At 36.7% G+C, this 25,786-nt stretch overlaps 1 protein-coding gene across 1 annotated transcript in view; it reads left to right on the top strand.

The window, feature by feature from the left end:
• LOC149960540 (sialin-like) overlaps positions 1–25,786 on the top strand; it is a 32,948-nt gene extending 7,162 nt beyond the window's left edge. The window contains exons 3-8 of the mRNA XM_090181620.1: positions 1,806–1,936; positions 4,592–4,738; positions 4,800–4,932; positions 18,644–18,799; positions 19,337–19,422; positions 25,574–25,786. Of these exons, the coding sequence (XP_090037746.1) occupies positions 1,806–1,936; positions 4,592–4,738; positions 4,800–4,932; positions 18,644–18,799; positions 19,337–19,422; positions 25,574–25,786 (866 nt within the window). The remainder of the gene's footprint in view (positions 1–1,805; positions 1,937–4,591; positions 4,739–4,799; positions 4,933–18,643; positions 18,800–19,336; positions 19,423–25,573) is intronic.

Here is a 25,786-nt window from a genome sequence, read left to right as displayed (position 1 = left end):
CTGTGCGCCTGAACAACATTAAAAGGCGGTAAAACGAGAAAACCAGGTTGTCTTTTTTAAATCAATGTTATTCGCGAAGTGAAAGTTGGGAGGAGAGGAGAGTAGAGACTGTATACATTGGGGAGGAAACAACATTTAATAGTAAATATAGCCTTATCTGGTAAGAGTTTCGAGAACTAAGGATGCACTGCAGACGGCTAGTTGGCTTATTGATTTTTTACCACTGAATGGAAACGCTACCGCCACTTGTCAACGTTTTAATACAAGACTCGAAAGAACAAACCAGAAAGTGTATACATTGTCAATCCTAATTTAGCCTTCTACGCCCTCTATATCGATAGCATTATTCAGTAAATCTTTAGCATTTGAAAATATAGGAAATGGCACACTTTCGCTAATTATGTCACTTTTATATAGACCTGGACATTCATAATATGCCCATATAACGTTTTGGCCTTTTTAAATATCATCAGGGACAAAATTGCAGTGCCGGATTTGGGTTTTCTGGGGCCCTATGTCCATCATTTTATTTGGTGTAGTTGCCTTGATGAGATTCTAGCAGCTTCCATATTAATAATAGGAAATAATAATTGTGAACTTTTTTAATTTAGCTCATTCGTCACGAAATACGTAGAAGTTCAGTTCAGTTTATGCTTAAAAACAGTGTGCGTTGTTGAATCTACTCTTATGTCCAAGGCTACTCGTAGTAAAACGTCATGTATAATTCACCCGTGACGTAGCAGCAATAACAAAACAAGAAAGCCAATGTTACGTTATAGAAAGGCCTATTTATTTCACTAGTAAAATTGAAAAGTATACGAACTTGTTAAAGCAAGTCATTATTTTTAGTGGCCGGCGACAATAGTGACACTCAATGGGAAACACTACGTTTCAGCTGTCACAGTAAATTTACGTGTTGTACTAGTGCTTTAAGTCGGAAAATTTCCCGCTCGGAAAATATTAAAAACGTTTTCATTTCATGATTTGTCTAATATATTGTTTGCAAATTTAAATAAAGCGGCATTTTCACCTCATTTTTTCTAATCTAAAAGTAAAACTAAACCTATAGACTAGTTTAAACTGGTTGAAATGTAACACTATTAATGTTTTTTAGTATTTTTAGTGATATTAGTCATTTTAAATCGATAAAAAGTTTAAAACATTAAAAACCCTTGAAAAGTAATTTATGTTTAAATTTTTTACTTTTCCGATTTGCCGAAAATTTTCCGCAATTCGGAAAATTTTATTTTTCCAGAAAATTAACAACCCTATGTTGTACACATTTTTTTAACAAATTTCAGTTTTATAATATTAATTTTTAACGCTAGAGGAAAACGTAACTAAAAGTTTAGCTTTATATAGTTTATCTGCTCAATTGTAAAGTCGATGTTCATTTTGGCCAAGACAATCCTATTTCATGTTATAAGAAGGTGGAGAGGTCCTTAATGAAAAAGGTCCAAAAAAGCTAAACCCCAAAGGAATTAAAATAATTATAAAACTTTAGGGTTTAGCTTTTTTGCCTCTTTTCATTATGGATTTTTCTGCCCTTTCGCGTGTTTTATCACTCCTATTTCAAAACAAATATATAAAAATATTCTACGTTGTCCGAGATTGTTAAAAGATAATAGGCAATTTGAAATAAAAATACGGAAATCGTTATATCTAGTGGGCTACATTCTCACTGATAATCGATTATTTTGTGAAGTGCAGCTAGGGAGTCCCATTAAAACAGGGTTCCAACTGGGCAATCCGGCACTGATTGTAGGTACGGATGTATTAATTGTACATTAAATTTCATCCAATAGGTGGATTTGGTGTGTTGTACTCAGTCTTGGTTTTCATATTTTTCTACGAGCAACCTTCCGATGATCCCAAAATTTCGGACCAAGAACTTAAATTCATTGTTGGTAATCGTACGGATCACAGAACGTCAAAGGTTAATAGAATTGTATTATCATGAATGAATACATTTTAGCTGAGAATATGCAGGTGCAAACATAGCATCTAGTTCCGTGACTTACGTATGATATTCCTCGCCTTTGTCAGAGAAAGAGCCTCGCACTATGAGGCTAGCAGCGTGTCATCCCCCTCAACTGTTTTCACTCTTCAGCATGGCAAAGAGGCGTGGTTTTTCTTCAGTATATCACGAGATGAACACATTCTCTGTTACAGTCAATTCATTCTTGATATTATATATAAAATTTTATATTTTCTTAATAAGTACTAATTTAAAATATAAGTCGTCTATCCAAAAATAAATATTTCACATTTGTATAAAAGCTTAATGTTCTTGGAGGGAAATGTTGTGTTTTATTAAACTTAAATGGTTACTTTATTATCCTCCTCCAAATACTACCAATGCTACTTCTACCATTTATAATACTAATGCTACTAATACTACTTATACTACATATATTACTTGTACTTTTGCTGCTACTACTACAACAACAACTACTACTACTACTAATACTTCTACTATTTCTAATACTACTTATACTTAAACTTATACTAATACAACAACACCAACATTATTTCTAGTAAGGACGTCGGACTCTATACCATAGAGATATAATAATAATTCCATAATTTTATGAAATCGATTAATTAAGAACCAAATTATAATCCTATAGTTTTAAAGGGATAAGAGTATTATAAAATGGTTTTCTATATTCAAGTAATAATAAGTCCCTAAAGTTGTATTTTCACGTATAAATCAAACCTTCCTCTAGTGTTTAAAAGAAAATTACTTATAATATATGTCATATTTAGATAAAACTTAGGGATATACCAAGTCATAAATATATTAAATAAAAAATGCTTTTATCAAAGCAGTTGGAAGGTTGAATTAAGGGGGAGTAGATGAGATCTATAAAGGTGCATATATGGAAAATGTTTTAGGTTTAAAGAGTTTTGTTTTTGGAATTTTCAAAAGCTAAATATATTTCTTAAATAATTTCCATCGATTTTCCTCACCTTTTATATATTTTAAAACCCTTCCCTTAAATTTGAGCCTTGAAACTAACAGTAAACTGAGAAAATTTTAAATTGTAAATGAGTACGCGTGTTTAGTTCTGATTTTTTTTCTATTCTAATCGAAATATTTAAACCAATTTTTAAAATCACGCGCATTTAGCCATGGATAAATTAATGATTTAAATCTAGAAAGAAAAAGACAAAAATACGAGGTAAGCTACATTGCTTGATACGGCACCAAATTTTTCAAATGAAAAGCTTAATTCTGGGCTGCTGGCGTTGATTTTCAATCCGATAGACGTCTGATACGTCGTTGTAACTAGCTTTTGCAGATTTATTTGGCAAATTAGTACTCTATTAATTTGCTTTTTTTATACGCTATATTAAAAATGTTGTATGAATATAAAAGAAATTTAAACGGTTTAAGGAGTTGGCAACGTTCTATGTTAGCTAATTATCTTGATGAATTTAATTGATGTTAAATAAGTCATATACTAAATTCTTTCATAATCTGCATTTTTAAACTTTTCATTTAAAGTAGAATCATGAATTAATTAACCTCATTAATCCATGTTAGAATTACACATAACAACACGGAGCTTTATACAGTTTTGGCATGCCTAATGATAATCGGAAGCTCCACACAAGTCGAGTAAGCGATGGTAGTAAAAAAGAGACTAAAGAGTTACATTAAAACGCCATGTTTCTTTCTAGAAAGGCATATTAGAATTTATTGTTATTGGAAGAAAAACCATGACTCATCCTTTCTAAGCCAAAGGGCAAGACACGCGGCTCTCTTTGCACTTGCAGGCTCTCTCTATCGTGAAAATAGAAGCTATAGTTACATCCAAATTTTCTCTGTTAACTTGAACACAGTCTTGATTAAAATTATTGCAAATCAATATTATTTATTACTTTTTTTCTAGTTCAATTTGTTATAAATGTATTTATACAGTGATTTCAGTGTCACGTGATACGACGTCACCCATGCTTTTTGAGTGAAACACCTCTATATGTGTATATAGAAGTTAAATGCCGTCATTTTACACATGATCCTTTACAATTTAAAATTTTCTCAGTTTACTGTTACAGTTTCAAGGCTCAAATTTAAGGGAAGGGTTTTAAAATATATAAAAGGTGAGGAAAATCGACGGAAATTATTTAAGAAATATATTTAGCTTTTGAAAATTCCAAAAACAAAACTCTATCGTGGAATCTTAATAGATTCTTTATTATTATTATTAATTTATTAATGACCTTTCTATTTCCATCATAAATATTTCAGCTTTACATCAGTCCGATTGAAACATAAGCAGTTACTGCTTGTCCGCTGCTGGGATTTAGTTGTTTCATTTATTATAATTACTTAAATAATTGTCAATAATAATAATCAGCTAAAACCTTGGGCGCAAATCATTGAGCTACTCTTATTGTTTTTAAACCAGGTATCCGGTTTACAATGCGAAGGAGGGTGGTGACAAGCTCATCAGGACACGCTAGCCAACAGTTCCCTACACTAACTATTTAAAAAATTCCTGCTAGAATAATATAAGCCCCTTTAGTCCTTTACTAAAGATGCGTATGAAAATTAAATTCTTATCATACGTTTCTCACTTAGTTTCAAATACCATGGAAGAAAATTGCTCTTTCAAAGGTCTTATGGGTGGCTACTTTGGGAAACTTCGCCATCGCCTGGGGAAACAATTTATTTCTGAGTGAAACACCTTCCTTCTTGAGCTCCATTTTCCATTTCGATTTGAATACGGTAAGCCAATAAATTTACACGTATATTGCTAAGGCAAAACAAATAACTTTGTCTTTAACAGAATGGAATACTAAGTGCGATACCTTGCTTATTGACGATGATTGCGCTATTATTAACGGGATACTTTTCTAAAATACTAATCAACCGGAAATGGTTATCAGTTACTAATACGAGAAAGTTAATGCATTTCATTGGTAAGCAGTAGCCCGCCAGGGATTTTATGCACGTAGGCCCAGCCTGAATTAGAGGCCCCATCTATAATGTTTATTTCAAAAATTCCCGAGTTTCCAGGATTTTTTTATTTAAATGTTTTAAATTTTGACATGATTTCTATTTTCCCATTGAATTTTTTAAAGGCATTTTAATCAAGGAATGACACTCTTCGATTAGTTTTTTTTTCCCAAATTCGTCGACTACTAACTTTGGGTTTTCTTATAAACAATTCGACAAATCATGATTTATCGACAGTGAAGCCAGATTTGAAAGCCTAAATTCTCCCATAGTTGTCCGTAGACGTGTTTCAATTCTTTTGAGTGAACTGAAACTTCTTTCTGAGATTGTATTTGCCACAGGAATGCAAGAAACAATTTTGTAGTATTTCACTAGGTCGGGGAACCCATCTGCCATTTTAATTAAATACTGGAAGCAGTCGATTACGCTGGTAAATTTCTTGGGGATAATTAAATTTCTGGCTATTTTAATTTGGATTTTTAACGAATTCAGGTCGAATTGAAACCGATTATAAGTGTTACAATGGGTTGCGATATCGTTTTCGTTAAAAATGTTTTCCGAGTTAGGGTCAGACGCCATTATACCTTTGAATAAGCCAGAGTTTTCCAATAGTCGAATTTTCATTTCTGAAATAAATTTATCAACTAATTCGAAATAGGTGGACCTCAACTGGTCAATCAGGGTTTTTGCTTCCGTTTCCCTGCTACCCGTTGTAATCGTTACCACACTATGTTTTAATCTCTTGTTAGGGATTATTTTACGTTTCCGTAAAGCTATCGGTTCGCTGTTACGATCAGGTATTGCAATAAAAGCAGATTCTGCGATTTTAGTAGCTTCTACCCAAATTAAATCAAATCGTTCCGAGTTCCTACATTCTTCTAAGGTCTTAACGGTAGCTTGGCAAATGGCAACGGCTTCCGTTGAAATAACTTTTTGAACTTTGCAAGTATTCCGACAGGGAATTCGTTACGCCTAATACTTCGTCTAGTGCGACAATTAATATTAAGTTGTTAAAGTTATGTAATTGGGATATATACCCACGACACTCAGCAGCTTCCTCTGGTTTACCGTTTTCAATTAGATTCTTTAACGTTAAAACTACGGAATCGAGTCCATTTCTAAAATAACTAACACCTTTTTTTTACTCCACCACCGAGTGTCGCAGCTTTGTGGCATTTTAAGTATCTCATAGCCCAGATCTTTTTGGGAGTTTTCAAAATATTCGCTTCTAATAACCGAATTGGATTGAAAATTGTATATTGCCTGAACCAAACCAAGTAGTTTCCTAACTGCCAATATTTTGGAGCAACAGTCAACTAAAAGTAAATTTAAGCGGTGCGCGTAGCAATGCACGTACGGACAATGTCCGCCTACTGCCTCTTCTACTTTCACCCTCACTCCTTTTACGTGTCCGTCCATTACACTTGCCCCGTCATATGTCTGTCCAACGCAATTCTCCAGTTTTAAACCACCCTCTGTCAAAAGATTTATAATTGCCAAGCTGATATTCTCAGAATCGAACTTATGTAAATCAGTGAAACCTAGAAATATTTCTACGACACCTATTTCTATTCTAGTATATCGAATACAAACGCTTAGCTGCTCCACCCCTGCATTGTCTCGGGTTTCATCGGCAATTACAGAGTAAAACCCACCGGATTCGATGACCTCTTCGACAATCATTTTCCTTACTAAATTAGCACAAATGTCAATTATTTCATTTTGTACAGTGCTGTGAATATATTTTGCATTATTGGGCATACTCTCGCATTTGGCTTTCAAATCAGGACATTTTTTGCAACTGAATACTCAAGCATTCGATATTTGCCGTACCAAGAAGAAATGATACCACGATTTTTACCACCCATTAAAGTTTTAGGAAAATGATTGAGTTTAGGCTGAACTGGAAGGGAATATTTATCTAAACTAATATCCAATTCGTGTAAACGCACTTCCGTTAAATTAGTTAAATCTTGCACATCGGCAGATATAGTAGGGTTTCTTATAATTTCGGCTTCATTACTTAGTGCAATGTCTAAATCAGAACTGACGTTTGGAAGAACCTCAGAAATATTAGCACCTTCGAATTCTAAACCCTCTTTATTTCCCAAGCTTTCCCCGGGACTATCATTATGACTCTTGCCTGACGATTTCAAAAAACGTTCCATTGCGCCTTTCTGACTACTTACAACACCATCTTCCCTCTTCGCTTCTGGCGTTTTTGGGCCCCAGATAAAAACTTTTGGGTGCTCATATTTTAAAACTTAATTTAAAACCTATTCTAAACGAAGCTTGTAATAGCTTAGTAGTCTCGAAAAGACTGTTTGGATAAAGCAGAGCTATAGTATATGTAAATATAATAGCTAATTCGGTTTCAAAAAGGCAGTGGGAAAATCAGCTATAAATAGCTTATTAGCCTTGAAAAAGGCTGTTTGGAAAATTAAGCGACAATAGCTTATTAGCCTTGAAAAAGGCTGTTCGGAAAATTAAGCTACAAATAGCTTATTAGCCTTGAAAAAAGCTGTTTGGAAAATTAAGCTACAATAGCTTATTAGCCTTGAAAAAGGCTGTTTGGAAAATTAAGCTACAATAGCTTATTAGCCTTGAAAAAGGCTGCTTAAAAATCAACTATTAAATCTAGTTAAATTCAGGCCAAAATAGACTCGAAATTGAGAACTATCTTGCTCAGGAGACGGAAACGAAATGACGATTGACGAAACGCGAGGCCCTTATCACTGACGGACCCCGTTCGATGGTCACTGAAATCACGTGACTTCGCAAAAGAGGGAAAAAGGGGAAACCCAAATTCCTCAATATTTGAAAGAATAACCCCTTCCTATCAAAGCAATAGGCTTGGGCTTTACCTCTGCTGGGACGAGAAAGAGAGAAATCCAGTTTTGGCAATCCCCCCCCTCCGGTCCTCTACTCTGACGTCGTCAAATTCCAAGAAACTAAATGTCTTTGTTGTGTGTATTGTAGCTTCTCACTGACACCGAGGCAAAAAGACAGGTGTCCCTGCACTTTGCGGCCTAGCATGACGTATTTCCCCCTCCCGGCGTCACCATCTCTTATCAGTCAATTCAAAAGAAAAATTTTTTCAAGGGGAAAATCTAAAATCACGGACAGCGTTGCCAACCGTACTCTAATTATAGTGCATTTCGATCAAATTAACTTTCGATTTTCTTCGTTTCCAATCTGTTATATTACTCTCAGTAGGCTAAAAATGGAAATATCAAATCTTATTTTACAAACTAGTAACTAAAAATATTGAGGTCTATAATAGGCACCGTTTCAAAAATTTAGAGGCCCCCAAAGTAGGCCTACACTTTTTCAACATAGGCACGTGCCTACTTGTGCCTATTGCTGGCGGGGAGCCTGTTGGTAAGTTTTATAATAATACAGTGAGTACAAATAACTTGTAGGAATAATGCAGTGAATAAAAAGAACGCGTAGGAATAATGCTGTGAGTACAAAGAACGGGTAGGAATAATGAAGTGAGTTGAGAAAACACGTAATCTATACTTTATTGTCTATAATGTCGTCGGCAGAAAATCGTTACCAACACTGAATACGTTAAATATTTTTGTCATATTGGAAAATATTTTAAAATTGAAAAGTTAACTATAATAGTCAGACTGCGAAATTGAACTTTAGAAAATCAATTATCGCACAAAGATATTTTATGATTTATCGTTAGGGGTCACGTAGGCATGCCAAAACTGCTTGATAGACATCTCGATCGCCCAGCTATTCAAGATGGCGGCTGATCCAAGATGGCGGCGGGCGCTTTTGTTCAAATGCGTCTAACGTTTGATCTACTTGTCCGATTGTGATGAAGAAACTTTTATTCGGTAGATAATAGCTCTTTCTATAAAATAATAAATACGCATACCTGTATAAAAAGTGTTATTTTTGGAGCGCGCGCTTCCTAATATTTTGGTGTAGAGGGTCTCGTGAGTCTTCGCACGAGCTCAACAAAAACAAAAATATGTGCGCGCTCTCTAACTTTAACTGTAAGATGAATCTAACGTAATCACGTGACCTCTCGTATTTTATATAAAGAGCTATTGTATTACCAAAATATTTTGTCAAATGAAATATCTTTCTTACATTAACAGGAAAGCAATAAATCGCGAAAATAACATTTTTCGCGGAACTTTAATCGAAGTTTTTACATTACCAATACCGTAATAATTAGTTTTAATTTTTTTGGTCTACTATACGTTAGATGGGTCTCCTACCTTTCAAACGACGTAACGCATGCCCATCTATTGTATATACTCACCAAATTATACACAGTACAAAGAGAGGGGGCGTTAATACGCGTATTTTTTGTGTCCTTTTGCTAATTTTAGAGGTTTTCAGTGAAGAGCGCTTTTCGTTGTCCTTTGTCACCCGAGGAAATCCCCCCCCCCCCCCCGAGCAGTTTTTGTTTTGTTTGATATCACGTTTCAAACGGGACGTTGTGTTCGAAAATGAGTTTGTCAAATAGGCATTTGCGAGAAAAAATACTCTGGGACTCGGGAGCGTTTAGAGAAAGAGATAAAGGATAGTTTATTTAAAAAAATGTCGAAGAGTAATAGAAAATTAGGAGTAGCAGTCGAGGTCAGTGGCAGGTGTATAATTTGTGGAAAAAAGTCGGAATTAAACGAATTAGTAAAACCGAAAGATTTCGAATCTTGGAATTCTCTATTCAAAACTGCCACAAATAGAAACTTCAGGGCAATTTTGGACTTAGGGAATGAAGCTGCTTCAAGCGTTCCAGTTGTATTTTACCACAGAAACGGTAGGTCTACATTCACATTGAAAAAAACTCTAGACGAATTTGAAAAGAAGCGTTCGGAAGAAGACGCGAGTGTACACAGTGATTTTAAAAAGCCCCGTCGATCTACGCGAAATGCGCTATCAGATTCCAGAGTTTTGGAAAAAATCTGTATATTCTTTGAACGTAGCAAATACAAAATCGGAACTAATACTCGTGAAGCACTAACGCAAGCTCTCGAACTGAGATCTGACCTAAAATTACGCGATATTACTATTAAACGGAGCGATCAGACAATGATAGCAATTTCCTCAAGAGATATAATTGCGGCAGAAGCTCATTACCACAAATCGTGTTATAGAAGTTACACGCGTGATTCAAGGACTGAACATCACGAAGAAGAGTCCCACTCTGAATCATATAAACTGGCGGAACAATCAGCTGTAAATCATCTTTATGAATATATAAGGTACGAGATTATTTCTAATCAGTCATTTATTTCATTCGTGGAACTTACGGCAAAGCTAGTTCGTTTAATAAATATTGAAGGTGTACCAGGAAAGGAAATATTGCCGTCAACCAAATCAAATTCGAAAAGAAATATTGAAGGCGAATTTGGGACGTTAATTGTTTTTTTAAACGTTGATCGCAGATTGTATGTCAGATCAAACATATGTCGCTTGATACATTAATTGAAGAATTCATTAGATTAAAACGCAAATTTGATGAAATAACGGAGAAACATAGTTGATCGGCAATGATTTCAAAAGATATAAAAAATTGCGTCGCTGAACAAAATTGGCCAACGAACCCTAGATAACTTGATTCAAATTATATATCAATACCGGAATCTTTAAAAGAGTTTCTAGGAGTACTTTTAACTGGAGAAAATAAAAAAATTTCAGCTAAATTATCTAGAACGGCATGGTCGCTAACACAGGACGTTATATATGCAATTTCAACGGGCAAAATTCTTACTCCAAAACATATTTTATTACCATGGGCTATCAAAACTCTTACGGGAAATGTAGAGCTAATAAAAATTATCAACAACTTGGGACATTCCATATCTTATTCAAAGCTTGAAGAAATAGACACCGCCCTAAGTATCGAAAAATTACAGAGCGTCACCATCGATTCCGTTACTCTACCCTCTAACGTTCACCCAAATGTCCCAACCGGGCTTGCTTTCGATAACATTGACCGCCAAGAAGAAGCCTTAAGTGGTTCAGGAACATCACATATAGTTAACGGAATAATTGTTCAAAATATGTCCCATTCGTGTTTGCCTCCAAGACCCCCTTCTAATACCAGCAAGAAAGAAAAAAAGAACTATAGAAGTGGTAGAAAAACCGATGAGTATTTACGTAATTAGTAAAAAGCGAAGTACCCCAGCTATTATTCCGAAGGACATTTCGGAGTACATAATCTCAGCGGTACAAAACGCTTGAGTCCAGATTTTAGTATGGACATTTTCTAGAAATCACTGCTGGACGGGATTCAATATCGAAAATGGACGGAACGACACCTACAGCGGATATTGTTGAATATTTGCCAACTATCAATGCGCTAGCGACGGAAATGTCCACGGTGCAAGAGATTATAAGGCAGTGTGTAAAAATTAAAGAATCGCTTGGTCTCGAAAATATCGCAGTTGTTTTCGACCAAGCTCTTTGTGCAAAAGCCGCGGAAGTTGTATGGGGCAACCAAGAATACCCGCGAAATGTCGTAATAATGATGTGAAATTTTCACACAATTTGCAATTTAATGTCCATTATTGGGAAAATGTTTGGAGATTCAATTCTTCGTGATTTAGCCGTTGATTCGGGAACGATAGCTGAAGGGTCAATTAACAAAGTTTTGGAAGGTAAACATTACAACAGAGCTATACGTTTACATAAACTTACTTACGAAGAAATGATGCGTTTGATTTGGAAAAGCTTCGAAAAATGGATTGAGATGGAACGAGACGAAGCGATTCTGATCGAAGCCAAAAATGTAATATCGGAAATTCGCGAAAACACAATAAAAACTACATACTTATCGATTTCGAAGACCCATCTTGCATGGTCATTATGAATAAATTCATGGAATATATAACTTTATTGTGACACGAGCGAGGTCCTCTATCAAAATATTGGATGATGTACGTAGATAAAGTCGAAACGTTGCTTAGGCTACTTCGCGCCGACAGAGAAGGCAGTTGGTATCTCCATTTAGCCACTATTCACGACATTATACCATTGGCTTTTGCTATGGGCAAAGTAAACTATTCGAGGTATTTACCGACCTACTATGCCCAAATGACTCAACTAGAGAACACTGCACCAGATTTATACGAACATTTTCTACGTGGAGGATTTAGTGTCCAGCTTCGAAGTCAGAATCCGTTCGATAGAATAGCGGTAGACCAAACGACCGAGGAAACTGTAAACAAAGATACTCAAACAGCGGGTGGGACACGAGGTTTCATCCTTAAACCCGGTTCGGTTTCTAAATATTATCTTACTTCTGAACACAGAGCTTGGTCCTTGAGACAACTGAGAGAGCAAATTTCAAGTCAACGAGTAAAATTTTATCATAATGATTTGCAAAACACAACAACTAAAAAGGACGAAGACGAAGTTTGTGCTATTTACGAATTATTGGACTAATCCCTTCGACGAAGACCCTTCCGATATCGTTAATATATCAACAAGAACCTTCGCACCCGCTGAAGTTAGTCAAGACCTTCTAAGCGCTTACGATAAAGGTGAAAAAGCATACCAAGTCTTTCAAGAAAGTCGAATCCAGTGTGGAGAGGGCTTCCATGACCCTATTAAAAAAATTCAACTTCAAACATTCTCAACCATAAAACCCCGTTCTATGAAGGTAAAGAACAAAGAAATTATTTTGAAAGCAGACCAAAGACTTTTCGTTAACATGGTTTTAGTTGCTGAAAATCGCCTGCTAGATATGAAGGAGGTATTTTGTCACCCACTTGGTCCTTTACCCTGGACGCTTGCCAATGCTGATGGATCGCTAAAAAGACCAACAAAGCGTCTTTCGCCAAATTTCTCGAGAATAAGGTGGCCCCGACTGAAAATATACTAGGTTCCAAGGCTACTTTGATCGACGCTATGCCAATAATTCAGAAAATGCACGGAGATAACTATACTTTGAAGAACTTTCGGTTCAAATTTTTCAACAGATGATCAAGGTTGGCAGAGACAGCAACCGAATTGACGTTGTGTTTGATATTTACCGCGAAATTTCAATAAAATCGGCTGAGCGCATAAATAGAGGGTCAGACGGTGGCATTGCTTTCCACGAAATAAGACCGGGTCACAGAATAAAAAATTGGAGACGGCATTTAACAAGCTCCGAAAGCAAAACTAACCTTATCAGCTTCCTTGAAAGAAATTGGAAAACGCGAGAAATGAGAAATTGGCTAGGAACGAAGACCATGATCGTGTCATGTAACGGTATATGCACTAAACTGCAGAAAGATAACTGCGAAGTATTATCGGAACTGGAGACGAATCAAGAAGAGGCCGATACACGATTAATTCTCCACGCTAAACACGCCAAAAATAATACTCCAACATAATAGTAGCAGCTGACGACACCGACGTGCTTATTTTATGCATAGATTTTAGTTCTCAAATTACAAAGAACTTTTTTGTCGCGAGAGGCACAAAAATAACGTAAGAATCGTTGACATAACCAAACTTGCCTCAGCTTTAGGGTCAGATGCATGTAACGCCCTTATTGGGCTCCATTGTTCTACTGGTTGCGATACAGTAAGTGCTCTCGTGGGACAAGGAAAGCTCAAGGTGTTTAAGTGCATTATACAGTATGCTAGCTTCCGACAAGCCGTCTCGGATCTCGGTACGGAATGGGAGCTCTCGGAAGAAACATTTAAGTCCATTCAAGCACTAACGCGTCAAATATATTGCGCTAAAACAAAATTTTTGGATGTAAACTCGCTAAGATATTAAATGTTTCGCGTTAAAAAGGGAAACGGGGAGTCGGGACAGTTACCACCTTGAGAAAACACCCTTCGACAACATTCTTTACGCGCTAATTACCAGGCCGTAATTTGGAAAAGAAGTGTAATGAGTTCACCGGATATTCCGAACCCAACCGCGAATCACGGATGGAAATTGAACGTGAGAGGTCAACTAGATATTCAGTGGATGCTCGGACTACCAGCACTAGAGGTAGTAATAAGTTTAATGGCTTACGCTTGTAGTAGAGTTTATTGGCCGCTAGATTGCACGTGCATTTTAAATAAAATGAAATGTACATCCGCGTTCAAACTTCAAGAATGTACGAATATTGAAATAGAAGAAGAATACTTCAACCATATTTCATTTGAAGACTCGGATGACTCTGACGATGACTAACTAATGTAAATATAGAAATGTAAAATATATTGCAAAAGAAATATAGAGTAATAAAGTAATAAAGTTAATACTAACATAATATATAAAAATAATTTTCATTTATATTTTCATTTTTTTGTTGTAAACTTAAAAGTTCTTGGTACGGTTTGTAAATAATAAATGCAGTTAAACTTTTTTTTTCTTTATAATTCGGAAAATATATGAAATAGGTGGTCCTGCTTATTTACGTCGTTAGAAACGTAAGAGCTCTATCTACAGAGCAAGGACACCAAAAATACAAGTCTATAAATATTTCCGACACTACGTATTAGCGCCACCTCTTTTTGTGCTGTGTATAATTCGGTGAGTTTATACAATAGATGCGCGTGCGTTACGTCGTTTGAAAGGTAGGAGACCCATCTAACGTATAGTAGACCAAAAAATCTAAACTAATTATTACGATATTGGTAATGTAAAAACGTCGTTTAAAGTTCCTGCAAAATTTTATTTTCACGAATTATAACTTTCCTGTTACCTTAAAGAAGATATGTCATTGAATATAATATTTTGGTAATACAATTATCTACCGAATAAAAGTTGTTTTATCAAATTCGGACAGGTAGATCAAACCTTAGACGCATTTGAACAAAAGCGCCCGCCGCCATCTTGGATCAGCCGCCATCTTGAATAACTGGGCGATCGAGATGTCTATCAAGCAGTTTTGGCAAGCCCACCTGACCCCCTAACGGGAAATCATAAAATTTCTTGGTGCGCAAAATGATATTCGAATTTTGTCTGGCTCACTCTCTGGAACACATTTACAAATAAAATAAAGTTTTTTTCTATTTTAACATTTACGGATATTTACGGACTTTTTATCAATTTTTTAAATAACGAAATAAATATTAAATTTAGTTTTAGCAAGAATGCATTTTTGTTAAGATATAAAATGCGGGCAACACTTTGTTTGCCTTGGGTTCTCCGGGAAATAAAAAACCCGCCCTCCGCATTTCCGCTTATAATCTTTCCTAGTTTTTCATTCGTATGGAGAAAGAGACTCCCGTATATATGATCCTAGGTTGACTAGTCTAGGAGCAACAAACACAGCACCGCACACAAGAATAACGCAACCCGTCAAAAGTCGTGCATTTTCTTATGTACATTTTTCATTGGTAAGAATCTTTTACGCCTGCTGCCATCGGAAGGGGAAAATTCGGAAATTGTCTTCCCCCTTTCCGTAAAACGCTCAGTGTAAAAGCTCGTCAAATGAAATTTGAACACAACTCTGAGATAGCGAGTTAAAAAGCTAGCTGCGTTCTCCTTTTGTTTGTTGCTCCCAGTAGCCCCGCCAAGAATTTTCTGCACGTAGGCCCAGCCTGATTTAGAGGCCCCATCTATAATGTTTATTTCAAAAATTTCCTGACTTTTAACGATTGTTTTTAAATTTTGACATGATTTCTAAAAGTTTCCCCTGCAATGGATTTTTTTAAAGGCATTTTAATCAAGGAATGACATTCGTCGATTAGATTTTTCCGAGGGGCAGGTCACTTCCATTTTGGCTGCGTCTTAATCATAGTAAAATGATTAAATCACGGTAATCGTGATTAAATCAGGGTGATTGTCATTAAATGAGGGTAATCAAGATTAAATCAGGGTAATCCAGATTAAAAAATATAATCTAGATTTAATCAATCTGATGTGTTTGTTCTTGTTAATTAAACACTCTATTGAAGCTATAAGATTTATTTCCATGATGATGATGATTTTTACATATGAAGTTTTAAGTAAGAGCACCGAACATGTCGGCAGCCGGTAGACCACTGTTTAGGTGGTCATAAAACTAGAGCTCCCTCAGCTTCCCCACCCAGTGGCGCCCCCTGGCTATTATAGTTCATAACATCACCTCTTTTTTAAATAGACTGATTATAGTGTATTTTAACTACATTAACGATTAAACATTTCAGTTCATAAATTAAGTCTTTTAATTGATTTACGTCTTCGACTGGATCTTCGTACGTGTGGTCTGTGTCTACTCGAAATCTTGTCTAATAACTATCCTTGATCGGGCTCCTTCTGATGATGTGGCTACACTAGGAATAGAGATGCTTGTGGTAGGCTGTTGCTCTGGTCTCGAGTCTTGACGCGGTAATAAGATAGGATTGCGACTCGGTGATCGACTTGGTGATGATTTGCTACTCCAGCTTGGAGATTCATTGTCAGGACTCAGGATTGGTGGTTGCTGATGACTCTGGATCGGTGGTTGTTTGACTCTGGATCAGTGGTTGTAATACTGATCTGTACCCTGCATCAGGAATTGGATTCATTTTACTGCCTCCAGTTGTTGATGTCTCAGACACGGTTGGTTTTAATAACTTCTCACTCCTTAGTCTCAATTGGTTCTGATGTTTTCTAATAATACCTCTCCCAATATCAATCCCATACATAATATTTCCGATAGATTTTTTACAGTTCCCTCGATCCAATTTTTTCCCTTACCATAGTTTTTTACAAAGACTTTTTGATTAGGATGAAACTTAAAGGTAACATCACTAATTTTTACTAATGGTTTTATCGCTATTATTATTTACTTCTAGCATTTCAATTATAGGTTTATCGATGTTGATATTCTCATTACCTCTCTTCTCTTTAAAGTTCGTTTGATGGACCATGTCAAGTTTGGTGCGGATTTCTCTTCCAAACATGATTTCCGCTGGAGATTTACCACTAATTTGCGGAGTGCGGCGATAGTTTATGAGAAATCTTGCTAGTCTTACGTCGAGAGATCCATTTGAGAATTTTTTTAAACCTTCGTCAATTACATCAATGGCAGAGTTAGAAGTACCATCTATTTTTTTAATGATGTCTTCACGGTACGCACCACCCTTTCAGCCTGACCATTTGAAGCAGGGTGATACGGTGCAATGGTCAAATGCTTGAAGCCGTTATTCTGCGTGAAGATTTGGAACTCGTTACTTGTGAAACAAGTGGCATTATCACACACCAGGGTCTTCATAATTCCATGACGTGCCAAATTTTGTCGTAAGAATGTGATGACTACGGCTGAACTGGTTGTTGAAGTGACTCCGATTTCCATCCATTTCGAGGTAGAGTCCACTAATATTAATAAATATTTCCCATTTACCGGTCCGGCAAAGTCTATATGGACACGAGTCCACGGTTGGATCTCCTCGGGCCACTTCAAGTATTCAGCCTTTGGCATGGTTGCATTTTGCTGACAACTTGAACATGCTCTAATTCTGTCCTCAATGTTGGTGTGCAATTCTGGCCACCAAACTTTGCTCCTGGCTAATCGCTTTGTTTGTACCATTCCCTGGAGTGAACTATGCAGTTCATCCAGAATAACTTCTAGGCAAGTTTTCGGTATGACCACCCGATCGGTAGCTAATAAGACTCCTTCATGAATAGACAAGTCATATCTTATCTTCCAGTATGGCTTGAAATGTTCTTCTAATTTGTTTGGCCACCCTTGTTTAACAAATTTGTAGATTTGCTTCAAAATATGGTCTTTTGCTGTTTCTTCAGCTACTTGTATCGAGTCGAGAGGTCCTTGATTGAGTTGGCTAATTGCGAAGACATACTCGGATGGTATTGGTGGTGTTATTGGTTTTGATAATAAAGGTAAACGACTTAGTCCATCGGCGTTAGAATGATTTATACCTTTCTTATATCTAATTTCATAGCTGTGCACTCCTAATGTTAACCATTCTTATTTGCAATATACATCAATAGTTTACCTTCAGCTGTCGACCATTGTTTCCCCAGTCTCTTTGCAGATGACACAAAACTAATCAAAATTCTTAGTACAAACACATCTAACGCCGAGTTACAACAGGATCTCTCTAAAGTTGAATCTTGGCAAAAAATTCCGGTTTATCCTTCAACACCTCAAAATTTAATGTGTCTTGAAAAAGACTGTTTGTAATAGCTTAGTAGTCTTGAAAAAGGAAATGCGCGACTTTTGACGGGTTGCGTTATCCTTTTGTGGGGTGCTGTGTTTGTTGCTTATCGGTGTAACACAGTGTGTTGTAGCTTCTCACTGACACCACGGCAAACAGGTGTCAGGTGCACCTTTTCTGACTAGCATGTAGTATTTCAGTCGATTCAAAAGATCAAGTTTTTAATGTAAAAATCTGGAATCGCGGTCATTCATTCTAACCCTCTTGAAATTGGCAAAGAAACCTGCTTTCTAAATAAACATTTTTAGAAGGCCCAAATGTAAAAATCTTACGAACTGAAAGTTTAATTCGATTTTGGAGGCCCAATCATAGGCACCTTTTTAAAAATTTGGAGGCCCCCAAGTAGGCCTACACTTTTTCAACGTAGGCACGTGCATACTTGTGCATATTGCTGGCGGGGAGCCTGGTTGCTCCTAGGTCTAATCGTGTAGGAGGGAATCATGAAAAGCGAGACTTAAGTTGGCTGTTGACCTCAGTACATTTTGGGTTTGGGCTATTCACTGGCGAGGTTCTTTACTTGTGTTTACAATTATTTGTTTTGGAGTTCGCATTTTGCTCTGTTTGGTAGGAACTATCGGATCAGCTTTATCAATACTTGGGCTGATTTTATCTGGCTGTGACCGAATCTGGGCGCTGTTTTTCTTGTACTTGGGAGAAATAGTTAACGCCTCCGGACACATTGGAATCTATGTTTCTCTTATGGACGTTTCTCCAATACATTCCGGTGAGTATTCCTAGCTTGCTAGTAGTTGTGGTTTGTTTTCTTTAACATGGTAACCCGTTTAGGTCCGCTATCACATTAAGACGCCAATGGTAGTTGCGTGATTATTAACATCACAGGTTTCTGAATCCTGATTTTAAAATAATATCATGGTAGACGTTTGATAGAGAGGCTTAGCTATGAAGTATATGTAGGTCAATGACGCTACTATAGCTAGCACCGAACATAGTATTTTAACGGATTGGCCACTATGATGAATCAAATAAGTTTATAATGTATCGCTCTCTATTCATCTCCCACTAATGTTTTTTGCTTGAAACGTTTACCTACTATACATGCAAACTAAGGTAAGTATTTCCCAGATTTTTGGATAAAAAAATTGTGATTTGGAAAAATTATACGTGATTAAAATTATTTTGAGCAAAGATGCGGTGTACAGATTATGGTATAGATGGGTACTTTTTTATGAACTATTTTTAAACTAATTGGTTTCATGTTTATGATTTGAATTAATTGTAAAATAACGTTGCGTTTCTTCAGGTACTTTGATGAGCATAGTCAACGGAATCGGATTTTTTTCAGGATTTTTAGCCCCTCTCTTGATTGGATCATTAACAAATGGAAACGTGAGTCTTAAGCCATGGTCGCATTAGATCAGAAAACCCGGTTTATGTTGGTACGATAGCAAGTTTTTCACAAATTAAGTTTAGAAAACATCGACTTGAAAACGGGTTTCATGTGATAGTGTGACCATGGATTTTCTCCAGTTTCTTTTTGATTGGCACTTTACAAAATTAATACGGTATTTCTCTTTCGAAAATGCACACTTACATAATACCAGATACAACATAATGAAAGATAGGTTTCCCTTAATGAAAAGAAAACCTTGAGAACAATTTTGCAGTAGCGAGTTAAATAAATAATTTTGTGAGTTTTCAAAACCCTCTTCTGTTTACGATGAATTAAGTTTATGACGCGTTTTCCTCACGGAGTTGGAAGTGACGAAAGGTTCTTGTAATTAATTCTTTAATGGCATAATGAGAGTATGTAATATTTGCTCTTATTATGCGCTGAACTAGGCAACTGGAGGTCAAAAGAGCACAATTTTCACTAAGGAAGGACCCTTGATTTGTTTTATGTGTTTGCTTGAAATGTCTATTATGAACTAAAACCGGAAGCCCCGGTCCCATTCAAACTAATCCTATTCCACTGATTGTTTTCGTGAAATCTAGCCAATTGTGAGGGTTTCAAATGGACCCTAACCTCACCTTAGCTAAGATTTAGAAGTCTAATTTTCTTCCACGACGCTTCCCTAAAATTTATATCTTACGTTCTAATAACTAATATTAATTTGTTTATACTAAGCATAAGAATACGCAATAATAATAATAATATGTATTTGCTTCCCATACAGAGGGTCCCTTTTAGATCAGGAAGGAACTTTTATACAAAAAAATTCGCAAGCGCTGTTCACTAAAGATTACAAAACTATCAGTTAACGTAAAAATTATATCAAAATACAATTAAAATATTTGGATGTGGTAACACACAACACAAAAAATCAAAAGCAGCAACAACAACATCATCAACAACAGAGACGAGTATCGGAGAAAGTTCCTTACGTCATTGTAAAATTTAATCTGATGTTATCCCACTCCACTTCTTTGTTTCTGCTATTATAGACCAACTATACGACTTTACAAAATTCAAGCATCCTACCAAGCTAGCATCGTGTGGTGGGGTAGAGAAGATTTTCTCACAGTTGAAAAGCACGTGTTCAATATGTTCGGATGATCTTCCACAAAGCGTACACGTTGAATCCCCTCCAAACACTGGAGAAGCACGCAATACTGTTGCAAGAAGATACCAATGGCTGCTTCTATCATTATTAAAAAATAGCTCCAGCCCTAGCTTCTTTTAAAATTGTACAGGGATAAGCTCTGATGTTTCTCGAAGTCTACTTTCCACAAACGGGTCGCTGACTCCCCAACTGCGCGATCCGAACTTGGTACCATTTACGAAGTGTGTCAGCATCATCTTTCGAATATTCAAGACCGTATCGACGGTCCTGGGATGACGTGCGATATCCCCATTTAGATCTGTCACTCACATTATGCAAATAATTAAATACCATCTTAGCAACTCGCGAATCAGTCATATATAATAGTCGTCCAAGATAGCGTAGTTTATTCTTCTCCTCTGTCTTTAACGTAGACCAGGTCATTTCGCCTTTAATTATAGCGCGAGATATCAGAAACTTTTCACAAATTTCTGATTTCCCTACTAAAAACCGAGATTGCTCAAGACAGCTTGTTGTTTTATCCGACAAACAAATCACAAATTCACCACATAATGGAGTTCGAAAAATCCGGATTTTGTCTTTGTAGAAACTGAATGATTTTTCATTTTGAAGAAGAAATAGATAGGCCTCTTTCAGTTGAAAATTCTCGACATATGTCTAAAAGTTCTTTTAAGATAGTCAAAGATTCACTCATGGTTAGCAAATCATCAGCGAAATAAGACCTGGTATTATAACTTCCTCCATAGAAGGATAAGGCAAGCGGAATCCTATGCCTGATGCAACCAATGTTCTACTTAGGGGTTCCAAAAAGAGTGCGAATAGAAGCGGTGACCGTCGGCTACCCTGTTTAAGTCCAACACTATTAAGTAGAAACATTTCCAAGATGATATTTTTTTTTTGACATAGCCGTATAACGCCGAGAAGTGAGCGAAAACATCCTGTGGAATACCTAATTTTTGAAGAGTTGACCATAGTGAGTCACGATTAACAGAGTCAAAGGCCAATTTGAAATCCAGAAAAGCAATAAAGAGTGGCCGATTTTCTTTTCGCGCTCTCTCAATCATTTGGGTGACAAAAAATAGATTATTAGCTTCCCGACAATCACGACGGAACCCATTTTGAAGTTCACCTAGGATACCATTGCTTTCTACTAACTGATCTCGTTTTAAAAATGCTCATGTAGAGTTTCGATAAGCATTGCGATAGTGCGATCGAACGATATCATTCAAGTTCAACCGAGTCCCTTCCTTCACCCTTGAAGATAAGACGGATATCTGCCAGGGACCAGCTCTCCGGAATGACATTTCACTCTAACTCTTCATTATAAAGATCAAGAAGATAAATAAGAGAGACCGGAAGCAGAGCGTGAAGGAGCTCATTCGGGACTCCATCAGTACCCGCAGCCTTTCCAAGAGGGAGCGGCCTAATGGCTGCATTTAGTTCTTCGATTGTAAACTTTCCCATAAAGATTGAACGTTCCACAAAGTTAGAGCACCTAAAAGTAGCGCTATCTCTTCCTCCAAAACCAACTCGCGTATTCTAGCCTCAATTAGACAATTTTTGGCGTTTAACATAGTATGTAACTATAGGCGAATCTGATTTCTTGTTGTTATCACGGAAAAGGCTCCCGACTTTTTTCAAAGCGACCCCACAAGCTTCTTAAATCTCTTTTTCCATGGCCGCATTAACGGATTTAGTTTTCCTCGTGACAAGCAAAGTAGTTTCTCTCTTCTTCACCATGTACACTTCCTGGTGGTATTGTACAACATCAATCCCGAAAATAGCCTTTTCTTTTACATATCCCCTATACCATTTCTTTTGAAGACGTTTCTTTGAAACAATAGACGCTAGCATAAATTCTAGTTATTTCTAATTCAACTTGTTAAAACGTTCCACGCTCGTCTTGATATTTTAGCGTAAACGGGCTCGAGCGATTTTGCGCGTGCTCCCTGAAATATAAAAAAAACGCGCGAGCCTTTTACGCTAAAATATTAAAGAGCGCGTGGAACATTTTAACAAGTTGAATAAAACATGAATAATTTACGCTAGCGCCTATTCTTGCCTTTCCCAAATTAGTAAAGGCAGGCTAATATACAGAATCCAAAAAGATCTTGTACGACAAGTGATCGGCGTCATGTAACGAAATTTCGACAGTTTCACTGTAACTGTCCAATATTTCGGGAGAGTTCGTCCGCCAGCATTTTCGACACTGCACCATTGATGGGGTATAAGATGAAATGAAAAGGGATAAAAGCATTATGTTCACTTCCTTGACCAAGAAGACCATCCTCGTAAATCATTAGCGATGAAAAATGTCGTTTCATCGAGGTATAACACAACTCGTAATCAATACAGCTTTTCCGCCGTCCACGTTATTCTACCACTACAAATGCAGTGATCAAGATTCAAAATTTCGAGGTTATGGTCAGTGGACCAACATCGAAATTGCTTCCCATTCAAATGCTCTAATTCGCAAGAGTATGCATATCCCTAGACATACAGGTTCGAATGTCCTTCTTCCGAATAAATTGCTCCGTCGAAGTAACGATCTCCACCCACATATGCTCCTTGCATGATTTTAATCAGATACATGGTTCTGTCGCTGAGGTCACCACACCAATCCCACCTCCTTTTTTCTCTCCTTGACATCAATTATTCCCAATCCAAATGAAATCTGAAAAAGGATCCAGAGTTTCCGGGTCTTTCAAACATTTCTCCACTACAAAAACTATCGCAAAATTTTCTCGCCTCATTTTGAGAATGAAGTTCATTCCATACCGCATTTTTACGTCCATTTTGAATATTTAAAACACCAATTTTCAAAACTTCTTTCTTTTTCGCTTTACGATGACCTTTGTGATGTTTTGTTATCCGGTGACCCCGCGACTGTTGAGTTCATTGTTAGTTCCGTTTTCGATGAGTAGACTCCTCAACTCTGGGCATGTTTTTATTTTAAAAAAACGCCTTTCGAGCCCACTGTTCCCGACGAGTCAGATCCGGTCGAAGCTAAATGTTTTTGAATCCTTTTTTCAATTTCAGTACTTTCGATTTTCCCAATACTTCTAGTTTCATTCCAATATCTTCGAGTTCTACTTTTACCCGGCCAGGACACTTTCCGGAATCCCTTGGTCGCGAACACGCTACAACTTAAAAATAAGCCGGTTCCATATCCAAAGACTGCTGAATCCGTTTTTCCACCAACTGTGGATCATCCAAATCCCGGGACGCGCTACCAAGAACTATAATATTGTTAGCGCGGCTCACTTTATCCTGAACTTCTTATACAACTCAGCGGGTAAGAGACTCTATAGACCAGGTTATAACCTCTTGTGTGTGTCTAACATGAAGCCCTGTACGCTGTTTCTCCAAATTGTTTTCCAATTTAGTCCCGGAAATCTTCTGACAAATCTCTCGTTACTTCCTTAATTTCCTCAATTATCAATTTGTAACAAAATGATGTTAAGATACATTTGAGCCCGTGACCTTTAACTCCAAATCGGCCTGTAATTCTTTCTTCTGATGTAATAGATTTAGACTCCAATTTGAGGTCGAGAAGTGCCGATAATTTTCCAATGAAACTATTTTGATCCAAAACCAGCTGACTAGCCATTGTCCTCTTCGACGAGATTTTCTTTCCAGCGATATTTACCGGATTGAACAACTTTTCAGTTTCCAACTCATTTTTATCCACCGCAGACAGTGGCGCCGCCAGGAATTTTTCCCTAGTAGGCACTACAATTTGAGGCCCCCTCTTGCCCACCAAATTTCAATATATTTAATTCAACCATAAGTAACATAATTATACATAAGTATGACACTACCTATTTACCTAATGCATTTTTTTAATAATGGTCTGTTTCGCCATTGACAAAGTAAATTATTATGTGACTAAAGACTAATAACTCTCGGCGAACTCCTCTTTGTCTTTGGAAATAACCGAGTGATACAGCCAAGGCCATTAAAAATTGAAATGCTTTAAATATGTAAATAACGCTTACTTTGGGTGAAAATATTTATGCACTATTATATCAGGAGATGGTACCACTATTGAGTAAACGCAATATATCTTGCCCTGTCCTCATATAGGGCAGGCACGAAATAAAAAGAGAAAGTGAGCCACCCTTTTTTTTTCTTTGAAATAATACACTACATGTCTACATCTCTGCCACTAACGGTCAAGCTGTCCACGGTGTGACTCCACAAGAAATCGACAAGTTCCGTTTTTCGGAGTCCAAATTCGGGCACGAGAAAATTGAATTTATCTTCGCGGCCTTTAAATGAAGAAACCAACACTTAAACGCCCAATTGATCCGAATGTATCACCACTTTCCATATAATAATCCGACTTTGAAACTTTGCAATGAACATTGGCGCGTTTTTCTCTTAAGCAGTCATTTGAACCTTTTACGCCCTTCGGCCAATGAATTCCTAGACGCCAACTAGACGTAAATCAATTTTATTGACTGAAGCACATTTTATTTAGAATTAATTATTGCTGTATCCTGTTGTGTAAGCAAATGAAGGCAATACATTTCAACATTTTAAACAACAGTCCAAGAACGTCCATGTTGAGATAAGTAGTTTATCTGTATACCACATAGTGGTGCTAACGCTATACTAAACATCTATTCATCAAAACGATAGGAAATCATCTGCTGATTACTTTTGCCGTTGGATGATTAGGTCGATCTAGTAGCTTTTATTAACATAAGTCAAAACCCAAAAATATACCATTTTCAATAAACAAAGCGACCCAATGCAGGCCCAATAACCGTAAAGGGAATATATCCTATGGCATTTTTTGTCCCAAAATTAACGCAAAATAGTTTCAAATCTGAAATTTTAAAAGATTTACTACGTTCGAAAAATTAATTTTCTGGAATATGAACAACGTACTTAACTATATCTATTTTATTGCACTGCCAAGTGAGGATAGTCAAGAACACTTTATATTTAATATTTATTTCCGATTTTAGGAAACGTTAGGCCAGTGGCACAAAGCTTTCTATATCTCAATGGGAATCAATGTTTTCTGCGCAATCGTGTACACGATATTTGGAACGTCACAAGAACATCAATGGGACAAGATAGATGATCATGTACAATCAGGGTCTTTTCGTTTTTCCAAAACTGAAGTGCCACAACTCGGCAACCAAATAGTTGCAAATGAAAACGAGTCCCAATTATAA

The sequence above is a fragment of the Leiobunum rupestre genome, chromosome 1 (assembly GCF_980474605.1).
Source record: "Leiobunum rupestre chromosome 1, qqLeiRupe1.1.hap1, whole genome shotgun sequence".
Lineage (NCBI taxonomy): Eukaryota > Metazoa > Arthropoda > Arachnida > Opiliones > Sclerosomatidae > Leiobunum > Leiobunum rupestre.
This window is presented reverse-complemented; position numbering and strand designations above follow the sequence as displayed.